Below are 16,618 nucleotides of genomic sequence, written 5' to 3'. Positions count from 1 at the left end.
GCGGGGCCTATCGCCCTTCACGGCAGCGCGGAGAGGAGAAGGACAGCCAATAGAAAGAGGCGCGCTCGCGGTGCATTCTGGTCTATGTAGTTTTCGCGCGGCTGTCAGACCGGGCAGCCAATAAGCGGGCTCGGTGGAAGCGGTGGCGTCACTCGCTTTCCGCTCGGGCGCTGCGGTTCCGCTCACGTGTCCTGCGTGGGTCAGGTGACGCGGTCGCGCCCGGCAGCTCCGCTTGGCTCCGCTCCGTCCCGTGCCGCCGCCATGACGGGGCTCGCGCTGCTGTACTCGGGGCTCGGCCTCGCCTTCTGGACCACGCTGCTGGGCGTCGGTCAGCGCCGGGCCGGGGGCTGGGCTGGGCTGGGGGGCGGTGGGTCACGGGGCAGGGCCGTGAGGCAGAGGGGGCGGTGGGTCACGGAAAGTACCGGGCCGTGAGGCAGAGAGGGCCGGGCTGTGGGGCCGGGCCGTGGGTCACAGGCAGGGCCGGGCTGTGGGGCCGGGCCGTGGGTCACAGGCAGGGCCGGGCTGTGGGGCCGGGCCGTGGGGCAGGAGGGGGCTCTGGGCGTGAGGAGAGACTGCGGCAATCGCTCTGGTTTGTGTCCCTGTGGCTGCTCCGGAGAGAGGCTGAGGGGGGTTGCTGTGGCGTGGAAGAGGAGGGTGGGGGTCGGGGGGGGGTGCAGCGTTGTCGGTCCCCCGCTGGCTGAGCTGCTGTCGGGCAGAGGCGGGAGGGCTGGCCCCTGGCCTGCCGCGGCACCGGGGGCTCCTCAGCCTGGGCATCGCCCCGTGGGTGCTTTGAGTTGCTCCCTCAGAGGGCTCGGACCCCCAGCGGTGCCGTGTAACTGTCAGCTGCTGTTGGATGTGCAGCTTTCAGCTCGGAGTCTGTCCGGCTTGAGCAGTTGATTTGCTTCTCTGTGTGTGTGAGAGCAGAAAGGTGCTGGTGCCGGTCAAGGGTTGTGTTTGGATTTGGCCGATCAGAGGAGGTAAAGACAGGTGCCAGTTGATGTCTCTGGGATGGAGGAAATCACCCTCCTGCTTTGTCAAGCTGTGACAGCATAAGGGAACGTGCAAGTTTGGATGATTGCAGAGCTAGTGCATGGTTGTGTTGCAGCTTGTGGCAGCCGAGGCCCTACTGCTGATGGTCTTGGGCTCAGCAGCACTGAGGATGGATATAATGCCCAGGGGGTAGTGGGAAGACTTTGTGCTGGAGCTGCTGGTTATTTCCTCTTTCAGCACAGGGTGAAGTGACCGCAAGCCAGGCAGAGGCTGGAGAGATCTTGGCTCCTGCCTCAGTGTTTGGGTGAGGGGAGAGACTGAGTGAGATGTGAAGGGTGTCTCACTCCCTCGTGTTTCCAGAGCCTGGTGAACCCAGGGCTGGGCCCAGGGCTGCCTTACTGGCCTCTCTGAATCATGTGGCTCGCACCAGCGCAGATCCACACTGTGAACTTGAGACTGTCGGAAAATCTCGACAAGCTGAGCCCAGATGCTCTTAACTTCCCCTGCCCTGTTGCAATCCCTTTTTCGGGAAGGCACGAGCAGGAAGTGATCTTGCTCCGCACAGTGTTGCGGTGACGCCTTTTTGTGCTTTTCCTCCTTGTGCTGAGCTATGCTTTGGTGCTCTGGTGCTGCCCTGGCTCTTTTCTGTCCTCCTGGCTGCAGGGCTGGAAGCCAGAGCTCACAGGAAGGCTTCTTTCACCCTGTTTCTTTTGTACATGAGCCCAAGGCTACACCTGCTCTTGAAGAGATGGAAGGTGCCCTGAGGATTTGCCCTGAGCTGCCTGTAGCTCTTCTTTACCGCTCCTGGCAGGTGGAGGCAGCTGGGGCTGGCTGGGTTCAGTTTCTGCTCTGCCAGCCAAGCAGCAAAGCCAAAACACAAGTCATAGACTGGCCAGGCCCAGCACCGTAGAGATCATCCCTGAAGGTCGACAGGTGTTGTGGACTGGGGTGCAGCCTCCCTCTGCACTCCCTGGCTGTGGTGGCACCATTCCGTGTGTGGCACTGCAGGGAAGGGGGGCACCCCGATTCTGCCTGCGGGAGGAGTGACAAGTATTACCACTTCCCATTTCAGGGCTGACTTGCCTGGCAGTGCCTGTGTGTTCTCCTGGTGCGCTGAGCCCTGAGTTGCGTGTGGAGAGGTTTGGCACACAGGGATGGTGGGGACAGCCCTGCTGTGAGGCCAGCAGGTCTCCCTACGCTGCAGTGTTGAGGTCTTCCCGTGGGATGAGTTGTTCTCGTGAGGTCTTGGCCATGGGGCACATGGTCCTGCCCCTGTATTGCTGCCGGGCACATCGCTAGCTTGCCATCACCCCCTGCCTCCAGGCTGCACCTCTAGGGGGAAGGGAGCAGTGGGATCCATGCAGTGACCCCTTTGCTACTTTTAAGCATTTCAGAAGTCTCCTGTTTCCTCTTTTCCCGACCGTACATGGGATTGGTGTCACACAGCCACTGGCTCCAGTCAGCAATGGTAGAGCTGTCCCTTCACCCTCTTTATCTGGTGTGGAACAAACAGTGCCTGCACTTATCTGTTCCTTAGGGCCGGGTTGCCCTCTCTTTTCCAGCCATGTGGCATGAGCTGTGCAAAAAGCAAGTGTCTCTTCTGGTCTGCAGCCGTGTTTCCTGCTCATGAGCTCAGAGCAAGGCAGGGTTTCGGTGTGAGCACTTCTGCGTGTGCTTGGGTTGTGTGCGGCTGCTGAGTGTGACTCCTGGATGCCATTCAGCACGGGAGAGGAGCACTCTCAGTATAGTAGGGCAAGCTGTCCTTGTAATCCCTCCCTGGAAAGGAAGGGCTTTTCTGGGTTTCTCAGGGTGGCACTTTGGTGTGTGCTGCCTGTGTTGGAGTACAAATTTCTCTGGGAATGATTAGCCCTGGGGGAAACACTGAGGACAGCAGGCACGTCTTGAATGTCTACAGCCTTTGAATGGGGGCTGCTGGAGGGCAGCTGCAGCTTCTGGTGTTGACTGGCTCCTGGGCAGCAGGTGATGGAGCAGCATGTGATGGTCAGTCAGGCACGGCCTCGGTCCTCTCGCCTTCCCTGTGAGAGAGAGGAGCTCACAGCTGGTCACCTGGTGCCATGGCTCTCCAGCAGAGCTGAGCTGTTGGGTGATGCGGATGGTGCCCATGCTGGGGCACAGGGCTGTGGGTTGCCCTTGAGCCTCTGTAGCCCAGCATGACCTGTGGGCACTCAGCAGGGTCAGGGAACAGAGAATGGTGTGACAACCACCGTGATCCCCTTCTGGGCAAAGACTGGGATGGAGTTTGGGAGTATGGCAGGTCTGGACTTTTTCTGTCCTGCACTGATGTGGGAGTGCTGGGATTACTGGGGCAGCACTTTGAGGGAGCGGGGGGCACCCTGCTCCACAGCTCTGCATGCCTGGGCCGGTTTTCCTAGTAACCCTCCTGTGTGCAGTGCCGTGCCCCTGGGCCTCTGACCCAAGGCTTTGCAGGTCGAGGAGGAAACAGCAGTGGTGGGCTAGTAGCTGGTACCTCTCTGAAGGTTCCCATGTTGCTCTTGCTTTCTAGGGATCTGCTACACAATATTTGACCTAGGCTTCCGCTTCGATGTGGCCTGGTGAGTTCCCTGTAAATACCGGCATCCTGAGGGCTGTGTGAGGAGGTGGGTGGTGTGGCAGTCCGCAGGGAACAGTGGACTTGCTTCCGAGCTATGGGCAGTGGTCACTCCATCGCAGGGGAGAAAGAGCTATGGTGAGCAGGGCCTCTGCTACCCTTAAGGCAGGATAGATGCAGCCCATGTGTATGCGTTGCTGGCTCTATACAGGGTCCTGGTACAGCCATCACTGCCCTTCCCACCACCTCTCCCAGCTCAAGCTTCCCCTTTGCAGCGAGGGTTTGGGAGGAAGAACTCGGTCCATGCAGATGAGGGTCCTGGGTTGCCAGCTGGCAGAGAGAAGCTCTTGTGTCCCACTGTCTGGCAGTGCCCAACCCATCTTGGGCTGCGTGATCCTGTGGGGGGTACCCGTTTTGAGGCTGTGCCCCATGACTAGTGGGGCTCAGCCTGTGTGCTAACTTGGAGCACTTCTTCCTCTCCAGGTTCCTGACGGAGACCTCACCCTTCATGTGGTCCAACCTGGGCATTGGCCTGGCCATCTCCCTGTCCGTGGTGGGAGCTGCCTGGTGAGTGGATCTGGTTCTTCAGCAGATTCATGCTGTTCCACCTCAGTAGCTGTGTATACACCGCGGTTTCTCCGCAGCAGGACAGGGACAGAACAGCGTGTATGTGCAGGGGTGTGGGACTGTGTACATCCCTGCAGTGGTGGGGCCAGGTTGCTGGGCTCCTGGTGGGTCTGGGCAGACCACCTTGCAGGCTGCAACGGCAGTGGAGAGGCAGGGATGTCACTGGCTCTCTGGAAGCTGTAGCCCTGAGCCCAGGCTGTGCAGTGGTGGCTCTTGTGCCCCAGCAGTTCTGCTGGTGTAGGTGGTAGAGATTGGGACCACTTGCACCCTGGGGGTGGACAGGCCAAGTCTGCAGTGTCCCCCAGCTGCATGCCCAATTCTTTGCTCAGCTGGAAGATCCTGGTTTCCCTCTTGAATCCTTCTGCGAGTGCCAGACCCTCCACCAACCATCCTTGTCTGCCACAGGGGGATTTACATCACGGGCTCCAGCATCATCGGTGGTGGAGTCAAAGCCCCTCGGATCAAAACCAAGAACCTGGTCAGGTAAGCACAGACCTGGGGTTAGTGCTCGTGTCATGCCTGAGTGGGGCAGGTCCCAGCCTATGCAGACACTCCTGCTGCTGGCAGACCGTTCCTTGCTGACCTGCTGATGCTGTTTGCGTTCAAAACAAAAGAGCCCTAAAGGAGCCAGAGTGCTGCTTTGAAGAGTCACTGTGTGATAGCAGGCAGTGAATGAGCCCAGTGTGTTCAAAACAAGCACCCTGAGATCACACTTCCTGCCCCAGGCAGGATTCCCCTGGCGGGACCTTCCACAGCCCTTCCCTGAAAGGAGCAGAAGGGGGCTGGTGGAGGGCAGGGCTCCCTAGGCCTGCTTCCCACAGGACCATCATAGCTTACTTGGGTGGCCCAGCACAACCAGCACCCAGCCTTTGTGTTTGGCAGCTCCCCCTTGTTTGAGAGGAAAGCAGTGGGTAGGCTGGGCTGCCTTTCTGCCCTTGGCAGCAGTGGGGCAGGCTCAGATATGGCTGTGGAAGGGTCTGGCTGTTGGCTCACTGGGCATGAAGTGACGGGGGCTGCCCAGGGTGGGGCAGAGCCTGGGACACTGTGCTCAGACTTCGCCTTTCTCCCACAGTATCATTTTCTGTGAGGCTGTGGCTATCTACGGGATCATCATGGCAATTGTCATCAGTAACATGGCTGAGGTATGGGAGGACTCGGGTTGCCCTGCAGGCCCTGTGCCAGCCTCGGGGCCGCGGTGGGGGGTGGGCAGCTGAGCATGGGCCAGTGTTGTTAGCAGTGGTCCTCTGGGGACTTTGGACACTGTTGTGGCTCTGGGAGCCCCTGGACTGGTGGTCTGTGCAGTGGCCCTTGTCCACACTGAAGAGTGGGTTGGGGGAGCACACACAAGGCAGGTGTCATGAAGCTGCCCAGTGACATGGAGTCAGGGACCAGCTCTGGCCAAAATGTGGCTGCCTTGTGCCATATCGGGGACAGGTACCTCTCCCAGAGACCACGGACTTGCCACTAACCCAGGCCCTGTGCTTTCTCTCAGCCTTTCTCTGCAGTCACCCCAGAGGCGATTGGAGCCAGGAACTACCATGCAGGTAAGGACTGTGCGGTCCCTGGTGCCACTGCTGAGTATTCCCACCCCCTGACTGCCACCTTCTGACTGGCCCGTGGCTGCTTCGATTGTTTGAAGAACATGTGACTTTTCTGCCGAAAAGTGTCTTTTTCGTTATCTTCTTGAGGCCCTCCTGCACCCAGCTGGGCTGTGCTGCCCAGCAGCAGCACTGCTCCTCCCTCGGGCGGCAGCAGATTGCAGGAGCTGGGGCACACCCTGGAGCAGTCCTGCTCCCCAAAGAGGAGGATGCTGCTGGTGCTTGGCAGCTCTGGGTCTTCTGTCACCTCAAGGCAGAGCTGCTGCAGTGTGCCCTGGGTGCAGGTAGAAGGGGGTTACCCCCTGCTCTTGCAGCGTTCCTTTCTCACAGGTTTCTCCATGTTTGGGGCTGGCCTGACCGTGGGTTTATGCAATCTCTTCTGTGGGGTCTGCGTGGGCATCGTGGGCAGCGGGGCTGCCCTGGCTGATGCCCAGAATGCCAGCCTCTTCGTCAAGATCCTGATCGTGGAGATCTTTGGCAGTGCCATAGGGCTGTTTGGAGTCATCGTTGCTATCCTGCAGGTACTTACCTCCTGGGGCCACCAGGCTTATGTGGGCACAAGGTGCCTGCCACCCTGGGTGCTCTTCAGCCTTGGAGAGACACAACTGGGCTCCAGCACAATCATCTGCATTGGGATGGGGAGGCTGCTCATGAGGTTTGGGGCAGCACAGCTCTCCCCACAGTATACCGTGCCTGTTTGCAGCAGAGTGAACTCTTGATGGCTCCTCTGAGCAACTGTCACCAAAGGTGTCACCTTGGGTGTGCCCTGTGATGCTAGTGTCTTATCAGTGTGGCTGATGAGTTCTCTGCAGCTTCTGGATGGTCCCGGGGTGCTTGGGTGGGACTGGGGTGCTGGGCTGGGGTTTGTGGGGTGTGCCCTAACCTCTTTTCTTTCTTTCTAGACATCTAAAGTAAAAATGGGCAACTGAGCTCTGTCCCACCCAGCCTGTTCCAGCCCGCCCCAAGAGGTGCTGTATATATTTATTTAATGTTTCTATCCTTGACTGGGGCGGGAGCTGCCTGGCGGCAGGAGCGGGAGCCTGGCTGTGTAGAGCCCCGTCCCTCCGATTGATCGGCCCCTTGGAAGAAACAAATTTCTCTGTGTGAATTCTGCCCCCAGCGGCCTGGACCAGCCCACGGGGCCCTGCTGCTGCGTGTCCCCGGTGTGTGTAGAATCAAACCACCAGTGCAATTCTGTGTCCGTGAAATAAATATGGTTCTCGTCCAAGGATGCAGCTCTTCCTCTGCTCTGCGTGTGCTGGGGAGGCTTACAGGGAGAAAGTGCTGATTTGGGCTGACGCCCTGCTTGGAGATTCCCCTCTGTGCCTCTGGCAAAGTCCCTGCCTGGCTGCAGGAGCCTGGTGGTGTCCTCCCTGTGTGGGGTTAACCCTGCTGCCGGCTCAGCCTGCAAGAGGCTGCCCTCTCTGGGCTGTGGGAACACACACAGAGCTCTGCTTTGCTACCCAGAGCAGGTAGGAGGCTGCTAGAGCAGGCAGCAGGCAGCTCCTACCAGCGCTGGCACTGCCTCACGCGAGGCATGCTGGAGGCGCAAGCACAAGCTGGTTTGGGTCTTTCGGCTCCCATCCAGGTAATTTAGCCTAGAGGGAGTGTACATGGTGTCCGTCACACCATTGTGCAGCTGAGGAGCACCAGAAGGGCAGAGGAGCAAAGCTTTTGCCCCTTCCAAGGCTGTCTTCCAGCCAGCAGCTCCCTGGTGTGACCGCTGGCTGGTTGCTGCTGCCTGGGCAAGTCCTGCTGGGTGCTGGGGCTCTCCAGTCTGCAGTGCCTCTCCATCCTGGGGGGCCCTGGCAGAGGTCCCAGGGGTGGGGACGCTTCGTGCTGGCTCTGCTTCCCTCTCCCTGGCCGCAGTAAATGCGGCGTTGGGAAGCCGGCTGGGGACAGCTGGGCCTGCAGCTCTTCTGCTGCTTGGGGGAAGGGAAGAACAAGGTCCTGTCTCAGCTCTGCAGAGAGCCTGGAGCCGATACTTCTGCAGTCTGCTGTATCCAACACAAAGCCCTCATCCTGCTGTGTTGCCAGTACACCTTCGTAGGTGTTCCTGGTGCTGTTAGTGCTGTGTTGGAGCAGATGCGCACCTGGAGCTGCCCATCTCTCTTCCCAGCTGGGAAGAAACAGGCTGGGGCAGCAGTGCGGCTGCTGGAGCCAGGGGAAGCATTCATGCCTGTTTATTTTTGCCCTTGGTACTAGGGCAGCTGCCTCTGCACAGCCTCCCTGAGCTCTGCCGGTTTCCCGGCTCTGCTCCTCATCTCAGCTCTGCTCCCCATTGACCTGGGCATTTTGGGACAGCACTGTCTCAGCCTGGAGTATAGGAAGACTGCTGGGACAAACCATGCCACTGTTCCTGCCAGCTGTGCTGGCTGCTCTGAGGCTGGAGGCTGTGACAGGAACCCTGTGTGACCCATGTAACGGCAGGGATGCAAGCTTGGCCCTGCCCGCTCACAAGAAAGCGTGTCCGTTGTGGGCAGAGTTTTGCCCGTCCTGCGTGAGGGCTGTACCCCCATCCCCTGGCGTTGCCACTGCTGCTGTGGGCCAGAGATGCCTGAGCCCCTGGGAGCTGCAGGGCTGTCCCGTCAGACCTGTGCCAAAGTAGTGGGGCTGCCTTCAGGAAGAGATGCCTGAGGTCAGAGAACCTGTGCTGGCATAAGAGAAGCTTGTTCCAGGTTAACAACTGTCTTGAAAGACTTGCCCACTTGTCTTTCAGCAATGGGTGTCACCTTGTCCTGCCCTACCTTGGCTTGATAGAAATCCATCCGCTGTCATAAATCTCCCTCTGTGAGGTGCTTTTCTGCCCTCCAAATCCTGCCTCTGTGTATCACAGCTTTGGCCGGGCAATGGGCTCTGGATTTGCCCACGGGCCACTTGTAAGGACGAAGACCCACTAGGGATGGTCTTGCGGCCCGCAGCTCCCCCTCCTGCAGCTGGTGGAGGTGAGGTAAGCGCGCCCTGCACTCCCTTGGTTTAGGTGCATGCACTTGAGTTCTAGGACTTTGCACTTGGGTGTGCTAAATACCTGCTGCTCAAGCATGGAGGAAAAATGCTTAATTGGGGCTCCAGCATCTTGCGCCTCGTCTCAGGAGCAGCAGCGGCGGGAGTTGAAAGATGATTTGGTGACCACATGTTCACGGGGGAAATGCCACACACTGAAGAACCGAACCAGGAGCTAGAGGCAGAAATTGGTCGGATTTCAGCTGGGCTTGCTTGCAGGGGTGTAGCAGGGCTGGGCTGTTTGGGTGCTGCTGTGATCTCTGCTGTAAGGTTGTCTTCTGAAGGGAGCCCTTGCGCAGGGCATGAGGAGAGCCCTTGGAGGGCAGGGGCTGCTCAAAACGGGGACAAATGCCGTGGGGTGGCTGGCGAGAAGGGAAGGGCTGTGGACAGCACAAAAATTATTCATGGTGGGCCGAACTCTCGGTGGGACCAGCCCAAGATCTTTTGGTGATGCCATTGTGGTAGGGAGAGTGATATTGCTAGGAAACACCGAGAAACATGGGAAGGGGGGAGGAGAGGGCGGAAGGAGCCACAAATAGGTTGCGATGGGAGCTGAGCCAGCACCAACACTCAGGAACGTGGGAGTTGTCCTGGGTGGGTCGGTGAAAGCGCTGCCTCCCACCTTGCCAAAAACGCAGCAGGAAGGAAGGGAGAACGAAACACTGAGAGACCCTGTCCCTGTGTCCCCGGGGGTGCGTGGAGGGTCCCGGTGCTGGGGGCCAAGGGCTGAGCATTTCGGGGCGGAGCGGGGGGGGGGGCATCGAGCATCCCGGGGGGGGTGTGGGGTCCGCATCCGCGGAGTCCCGGTCCCGGCGGGGCTGCCCTCGCCCGGCGGCAGCGCGGTCCCGGAGCGCAGGGCGGTCGGCGGCGGCGGCCCCGCCCGGTGCGGCGGCGGGCGGAGCCGGCGTGCGGGCGCGGCCCCGTCTCCCTGCGGCTCTCGGTTGTGCGGCGGCCCGGCCGGCAGGGCCCCCCCCGCAGCCCCGGGCATGGGAGCCCGCGGGCCGGCGGCCGGGGCTGGAGGAGGAAGAGGAGGAGGAGGAGGAGGAGGCGGCGGCGGGGGCCGCTGACCGGCGCCGGGGCGGCGCGGCAGCCCCGAGGCCGCGGTGAGTGGAACGGCGCGGACAGGCCTGGCCGGGTGGGGGAGGCCCGGGATGCGACCCGGGGGATGCGATCCCGGTCACTTACGGGTGGCACCGCCCCGGCTCGGGAAGAAGCCTCTTTTTGAGGTTGTTTCTCGGTTTTTAATAAGTTTTTGTGTGTGTCGGGGACTGGGAAAAATTTAGGGGGGGATTGGTTGTGCTGAACGTGCCCCTTCACCTCGCTTTTGGCTGGGAGGAGGGAGGCGCGGGGGGAGCCGATGGCCCCGGTGCCACCTTTGGCACCTCCCTTTGCCTGGCCCAGGGATGTCCTGGGGGAAGAAGGATGGAGCCCAAGGGGATGAGCATCCCCTCCAAAACGAGCATCACCAGCCCCATGGCACGCACCACACCAGCATGAATCCCTGGGGACCAGCTCCCCAACCCCCAGGTTGCTTTCGGCCTCTCACACCTTGTAACGATGCTGCAGTATAGGGGGGGAAACATTATATTTCATAGCCCCCCACTTAGCGGGTGTTTTTAAGCTCACTCATGCTTGTGGCATCCCATGGCCGCCGTTCGATGGAGTGCTTCGCTTTTGTTCCCATCGAGCATCGCACTCCACTCACCTCTTGGACCACCCCACTAAAGGATCCCTAAAACCTGCTCTTATTTTTCCCTAACACCTCCCTGCCTGGCTGTTGAGATGCCACCACTCCATGTGCTGCCTGCTGCAAGGGTTTTTGGATTTTGGGGAGGGTTTCTGGCAGGCGCTGGGGGCAGGTAGGTCCCTCCATTAAGGGCTGTGCTCAGTGACAGGGCACTGTGACCATGAGAAGGTTTGGGAGATAATGACAAACCCAGCTTTTCTCCAGGGGGTGACTTTCTAGAACATACCTGGCTGTGGGGTTGGGGTCCTGGCACAGGGACCCTGCCCTGCGTCCTGTGGAGAGGGTGGACACAGGTGGGGCATTGGGCTCCGAGCCTTTTCCAGCACCTCCCTGCCTGCAGTGGGTTCCTGCCAGCACCCCGCTGCCTGTCGGGGTCAGCCTGTGGCTGGGACAGGGCAGCTGGAGCGGGGTTGGGTGCGAGTCCTGCTTCGCACTTCCCCTCTGATCCCTGTTCCCAGCCGGCTGGGTGCTCTGCAGCTCCCCGGGGGGCCCCACCGGCCTGGGCTGGCAGTTGCCGGTGGGCTGGCCCAGGCCCTGGGCTGGTTGCCAGCCCGTTCAGGTCCTAGCTGCGCTCCTGCTGGGGGGTCCTGCCACAGCTCCCCGCCTGCCGGGGTTCCTGCAGCGGCACTGCCCTGTCCCAGGGTCCCCAGGGCGTTGCGAGCCCCTGTGCCTGTCCCTCGCCGTTGCCTTGCCCTGTCCTAGCAGCTTCCCTGAGAGCGGGGACGCAGGCTGGGACCTGGGGTGCACAGCCGTGCTGCAGCCCGAGCCCCGGCAGTGGTGGGACTGGGAAGGGCCGGACGGTTTGGCTTGGCTGGGGCTGTCTGGTGACGCTCCCGGCTGGCTTCCCAGCAGGGCTCTGGCCCAGCTCCAGGTGTCATGTGGGAGATAAGGGGACCCTGGCTCCCAGCAGCTCCCAGCGTCCCAGGGGCCTCACCACCGGCAGCAGGAGGAGAGAGGACCTGCGCCACTGGCTGTAAGCTGGAACCCCTGGATGCAGCAGGGACCCCTGCCCTGGGGGCTGGGACGTCCCGCTCGGCTAAATGTCTGTCGTGCAGCTGCTCACCCCGCTGAGCACCCCAAGGAGGGCCCCTGCCAGCATGGCGCTTGCTGCCGGCCCTGCTTCAGTGCTGCTGCTGGGCTGCAATACTGGGGGGGGCAGTGGGATGGGGAGGAGGGAAATGGGGTGCCTCGGAAAGGGTTTGCTGGTGGGGGCACCCATGGTGCCCTTAGGCCACCCCAGACTGGCCGCGTTTTGGGAGAGCATGACCTCTGAGGGCCCAGCTTCCATGGAGGCTCTTTGCAGCACCCTTGGTGGTATCCCAGTCCCCTGCTTGGAAGTGATGGGAATGGGGAGTGGGTCTGGCCTGGTCTTGGACTTTGAGAGCAGGGAGGAGACTTACTGCATGGGTCTGGAGACCTCTCATGTCTTCATGGCTGTGCCTTCAAAGCAGGGGTCCAAATGCTGCATCCCCCCCGGGGTGCTCTCTGGCATACCTACCTGTGAGCCCATCACCTCATCAGGCCTGTGCTGCTCCTGCTGCCATTTGGACTGGGGTTGGGGGCTCGCTGTGGTGGTTTCCTGAGCATGGGCTATCTCGGCAGGATCAGAACCGTGGCTGGAGCCGCCCCCCTGCCCCGCTGAGTGCACATGTCCGCCTGCCCGCGCCCAGAAGATGACCAGGCTGCTCTTGGGGGTGACCCTGGAAAGGATTTGCAAGGCTGTGCTGCTGCTCTGCCTGCTTCACTTCGTCATCATCATGATCCTCTACTTCGACGTCTACGCGCAGCACCTGGACTTCTTCAGCCGCTTCAACGCCAGGAACGCCTCGCGCGCCCACCCCTTCTCCAACTCCTCCCGCCCCAACAGCACCGTCCCCAGCTATGGGCCGGCCGGTGCTGAGGCCCCATCTCCCAGCGCCAAGCCCAGCACCAACCAGTCTGCCACCGAGAAGCCCTTGCAGCCCTGCCAGGAGACACCTCCCGGCTTAGGTGAGACATGCGGGGCGAGCGCCGGGGGTAGTTGGGCTCTGGCTCCAAGTGTGGGGCTTGTGGGTGGCATCTCCATCCCCTGGGTCCTGCACATGGCTTCCCAGTGGTCCCAGCGGTGGAGCAGTGGAGAAACCCCAGCCTAGAACTGGTACCAGGACAGCTGTTTCAGGTTTTGTCAGCGGCTTGTCCAGTCTCTCTGCCCCTGTTTGGGAAAAGTTTTGGGCATCCTCTGCCCTCAATAGTGCCAGTCCCCCTTGCAGGTCCCGCTCGCTGCTTGCTCCACTGGCCTGGGTGGGAGCAGCAGGTGACCATGACCCGGGCTGTGTCTCGTTCTGCGGGCATCACCCTGCCCTCCCTCTTGCAGTTGGGCGCCTGCTCATCGAGTTCAGCTCTCCCATGAGCATGGAGCGGGTGCAGCGGGAGAACCCCGATGTGCGCCAGGGTGGCAAGTACACCCCCCCGGACTGCCTGCCCCGGCAGAAGGTGGCCATCCTCATCCCGTTCCGGCACCGTGAACACCACCTCAAGTACTGGCTGCACTACCTGCACCCCATCCTGCGCCGGCAGAAGGTGGCTTACGGGATCTACATCATCAACCAGGTGAGGGGGGTAGGGGCCAGGGGTTGACAGGGCCAGGGTGGGCAAGTGGGCGTTGCTGAGCTCTGCCCTGCAGTTCGGCGAGGACACCTTCAACCGGGCCAAGCTGCTCAACGTGGGGTTCCTGGAGGCCCTCAAGGATGATGAAGAGTACGACTGCTTCATCTTCAGCGACGTGGACCTCATCCCCATGGACGACCGCAACCTCTATCGCTGCTACGAGCAGCCGCGGCACTTTGCTGTTGGCATGGACAAGTTTGGGTTCAGGTGGGTTCTCTGCAGGGCTGGGGTGTTTCCCTGAGCAGGGCTGGGATGACGCCGGGGCCACCGACCTCAGTGGTCGCCTGGGGCAGGCGTGGGGTCACTGGTTCGAATTAAGGAAGTGGGATGGGAGAGGACGCAGAGCCCTGGGTGGGAGGGTGACACAGGGGAGGGCTGGTGCTTGTCCCTGGGTGTCCCCATGGGGCTGACCCCTATCCCTGCCTGTCCCTGGGGGCTGACCTGTTTGCTGTCACCCTGCAGGCTGCCCTACGCCGGCTACTTCGGTGGTGTTTCTGGGCTGAGCAAGTCCCAGTTCCTGAAGATCAATGGCTTTCCAAACGAGTACTGGGGCTGGGGAGGAGAGGACGATGACATCTTTAACCGGTAGGTGCCAACCCCTTGCCAGCACCGGCTGGTTGGGGTGTGCTGGGGCTCCCCACCGAGCACCGAACTGGCACCCTCACCAGCACCAGGGCTCCTGGGTTTGCAGGGAACATGCACGGGGCATGCCACGTGGCAGGGAGGGATTTAATTACCCTCCAACTTGAGAGGTGGTGGCCCTCAGGGATCGAACTGGCCCCTCCCAGGGTGTTGGGGGGCCATGGGGCACCCACATGCCTTCCTTGTGACTAAACTGCCCCCAGCGCCGTGGGGCCTGGACCCCTCCCTCTGCGGTGTGAGCTGCGCCAGTGGGGTGGCATGCCTGTGGGCTCCGTTCCAGGCTGGGGCCGGGATGCTAAACTTGGAAGTGTCCAGGGCTGGGATGTAAAACTTGGAAGCGTCTCAGTGGTGGCCACGCAGCAGCCGAACAGGCATTTCTGCCAGCAGCCGGCAGGCCGCAGCACAGCCGCATGCAGAGCCGCAGCCGAATCCCCCACACACACCCTGCGTTGGGTGCTGGAGCCGGATGGCTCCCGCCTCATCTCCTGCCTGGGGGAGCAGTGTGTGACCGGTGGGGCACAACCAGCCTATAATGGCCGGGCGAGCAAAACAGCCCTTGCAGGTGCCGCAGGCACGGTGGCACAGTTGCAGTTCCCATCCAAGATGGGCTCGGGGTGGGGAACAAGCAGCGTGTGGAGCTCTGGGAGAGCTTCAGGCAGCCCTTAACGTGTGGGGGGGGCGCGAGGGCAGGGCCGGGCACTGGCATTTGGAGAATGTGAGCAGCACGGTGGGCTGACTGCAGCTGCCAGCCTGTGGAGCCGGAGGAGCTTTGGGCACACTCTGCCATGAGGCATGTGGCACCCTTGATCGTGGCGCTGGCCCAGCCGTGGCGTGGCTTTGCTCAGCTTGGCTTGGGACTGCCCTGTTTAAGCAGGGACGAGTTTATCTGGGCTGCGGGCTGACCCTGGAGGTCTCTGGTGCCCACACGCTGATCCCCCTCTGGTCCCGACCCCCAGCATCTCCCTGAATGGCATGAAGGTGTCGAGGCCCGACATCCGCATCGGGAGGTACCGCATGATCAAGCACGAACGTGACAAACACAACGAGCCCAACCCGCAGAGGTGAGTGAGACGCAGGGGCCGGGGCAGTCAGGACGCTGGGCAATCGCTGGGCTCCCTCCGGCTGCCAGCTCCCCTGCCCTGCTCACCCCCGTGGAGGTCAGGTACAGCTGGCACCACCCCCCACTTCCCCCCCCGCCTCATCCCACTCCCATTTGCACCAGATTCACCAAGATCCAGAACACCAAAATGACGATGAAGCGGGACGGGATCAGCTCACTGCAGTACCGGCTGGTGGAGGTCTCGCGCCAGCCCATGTACACCAACATCACGGTGGAGATCGGCAGGCCGCCCCCCCGCCTGGCCCGGGGCTAGTGCTTGCGCCGCCAGCGGAGCCGCCGGGAGCCAGCTCTGTGTCCGAGCTGGCTGGGCACGTCGAGTTTTGCCCCGGCTCGAGAGCCAGGACTGGACGGGGATGTTTTCTGCCTACTCTGCTGCCTTCCGGAGACAGCTGCCCCCCCAGCCTGCCCCTCAGTCCCCAGGATTTCTCTGTCCCTGCCCTGTTCCCACGAGTGTGTTTGCAGGACCCCCGCCCCATACTCGGTGTGTCGGCGGACGAGCCCGGCTGCCCAACGTGCAGCTCCTGGCACAGAGGGAGGGGGCAGCGCCAGCCCTGGTGAGGAGCCTCCTGGCCATGCCAGCTCCTGCCTGCACCCTGGGTGGGGAGGGTGAGATCCCGCTGCTCTGGGAGAGCTGGGGGGTCCCCGCCAGCGCTACGAGAAGCGGGGTGCAGGCTTCCCCCTTCGCCAGCGCTGGAGCTGCTGCTGCCCACGCCGGGGGTGGGAGCAGCCTGGGCCCCCCCCCCCCCCCCCAGCAGGCAGGATCAGGGCGAGGTTGCTGCCCCAGCTGGGCGCTGCCCACGCTGCTGGGCACACAGACATGGCTCGCTGTCTTCCTCTGCTTTAGTCTGGTGCTTAGAGCCGGGCCCTGTCTCAGCTCTGCCAAACAGAGACCTCTGGTTAGCAAACACCCCTCACCGTGCCTCAGTTTCCCCAGGGCTGGGGGGTGGTGACTATATCCCGTCCCCCCCCTCCCCAAAGGCAGATGCTGTGTGCGTGTGCAGCCCCTGCCTGCGCCTGCCGTCCCTGCTTTGAGGGGATATGGGGCTCATTTGACATCCCCCCCAGCCCCTCTTGGTGAGTGGGGGGCTGCCCCACAGCTCCCTCCAGCAGCAGGTGCCCCACTGACCGTTTGGGGGCCATTGGGGTCTCCCCCTTCTCTGGCTTCCCCCCCTCCAGGCCTGGGACAGGGGGACTGCAGGCAGGAGAGGCCAAGGTCGTGCAGGGTGGGCACCCCCTGGTCCCCCATGGGACTTGGAGTCCCGGCACCCCCCACCCCCCCGGGGGGCTGGAGGCAGTGGGGCCAGGAGCCGGGCAGCAGGCCGGGGCGGGGGGGGGGCACCGGCGACTTTTGTACATTTGAATGTCTGACCCTTTTTTTGAGCGTACGTTGAATGCAGCGTTCGGTCGTAGTGACCGGGGTTTTTGTATTTAATAAAAGTTTCAAAAGTTTGCGGGTTTTGTGGGGCTGGTTGGGGGGGTAACCATGAAATGGTTTCAGCATCCAGTGTTGGGGGGGCAGCCCTGCTTGCCACCTCCAGCTGGGGGGGGCAGAGCCCCCCCCCCCGGCCTTCCCTGCCCACCCTCAGACCTCCCCCAGCTTGCCCAGCCCTGGGGCAGCACGGGGTGGCTCCTGCCCTGCAAGGTACCCAGCCCCAGCTAGGGCGAGGTGCCCAGGG

General features: G+C 62.0%; 2 protein-coding genes across 4 annotated transcripts; both read left to right on the top strand.

Moving 5' to 3' along the window:
- The first annotated feature begins 170 nt into the window (after positions 1-170).
- Positions 171-7,015, top strand: ATP6V0B (ATPase H+ transporting V0 subunit b). The gene is made up of 8 exons (XM_075759600.1): positions 171-328; positions 3,515-3,563; positions 4,043-4,126; positions 4,592-4,669; positions 5,259-5,328; positions 5,679-5,730; positions 6,115-6,305; positions 6,687-7,015. Exons 1-8 carry the CDS (start codon positions 262-264, stop codon positions 6,711-6,713), a joined length of 618 nt encoding a protein of 205 aa, XP_075615715.1. The 5' UTR covers positions 171-261; the 3' UTR covers positions 6,714-7,015.
- Positions 7,016-9,394: 2,379 nt separating this feature from the next.
- On the top strand, positions 9,395-16,391 carry B4GALT2 (beta-1,4-galactosyltransferase 2). 3 transcript variants are annotated; one of them, XM_075759595.1, is made up of 8 exons: positions 9,765-9,890; positions 11,387-11,507; positions 12,137-12,523; positions 12,888-13,123; positions 13,197-13,387; positions 13,643-13,765; positions 14,779-14,883; positions 15,045-16,391. In XM_075759595.1, the coding sequence occupies exons 3-8, from the start codon at positions 12,208-12,210 to the stop codon at positions 15,193-15,195; spliced, it is 1,122 nt and encodes a 373-aa protein (XP_075615710.1). In that variant the 5' UTR covers positions 9,765-9,890; positions 11,387-11,507; positions 12,137-12,207; the 3' UTR covers positions 15,196-16,391. The 3 variants fall into 3 exon arrangements, with proteins under 3 accessions (XP_075615712.1, XP_075615711.1, XP_075615710.1); XM_075759597.1 differs by lacking the exons at positions 9,765-9,890; positions 11,387-11,507 and adding an exon at positions 9,395-9,479; XM_075759596.1 differs by lacking the exon at positions 11,387-11,507 and having other exon boundaries at positions 9,680-9,890.
- The last annotated feature ends 227 nt before the right edge of the window (positions 16,392-16,618 follow it).

The sequence above is a fragment of the Balearica regulorum genome, chromosome 8 (assembly GCF_011004875.1).
Source record: "Balearica regulorum gibbericeps isolate bBalReg1 chromosome 8, bBalReg1.pri, whole genome shotgun sequence".
In the NCBI taxonomy this organism is placed as follows: Eukaryota; Metazoa; Chordata; class Aves; order Gruiformes; family Gruidae; genus Balearica; species Balearica regulorum.
This window is presented reverse-complemented; position numbering and strand designations above follow the sequence as displayed.

Excerpts from the sequence above, each read along its gene's own strand:
- B4GALT2 (XM_075759597.1), top strand. The coding sequence starts at position 12,208 with ATGACCAGGCTGCTCTTGGGGGTGACCCTGGAAAGGATTTGCAAGGCT. Across the intron at positions 12,524-12,887 it reads GGAGACACCTCCCGGCTTAG|TTGGGCGCCTGCTCATCGAG; the intron begins GTGAGACATGCG and ends TCCCTCTTGCAG. Across the intron at positions 13,124-13,196 it reads GGATCTACATCATCAACCAG|TTCGGCGAGGACACCTTCAA; the intron begins GTGAGGGGGGTA and ends TCTGCCCTGCAG.
- ATP6V0B (XM_075759600.1), top strand. The coding sequence starts at position 262 with ATGACGGGGCTCGCGCTGCTGTACTCGGGGCTCGGCCTCGCCTTCTGG. Across the intron at positions 5,329-5,678 it reads TCATCAGTAACATGGCTGAG|CCTTTCTCTGCAGTCACCCC; the intron begins GTATGGGAGGAC and ends GCTTTCTCTCAG. Across the intron at positions 6,306-6,686 it reads TCATCGTTGCTATCCTGCAG|ACATCTAAAGTAAAAATGGG; the intron begins GTACTTACCTCC and ends CTTTCTTTCTAG.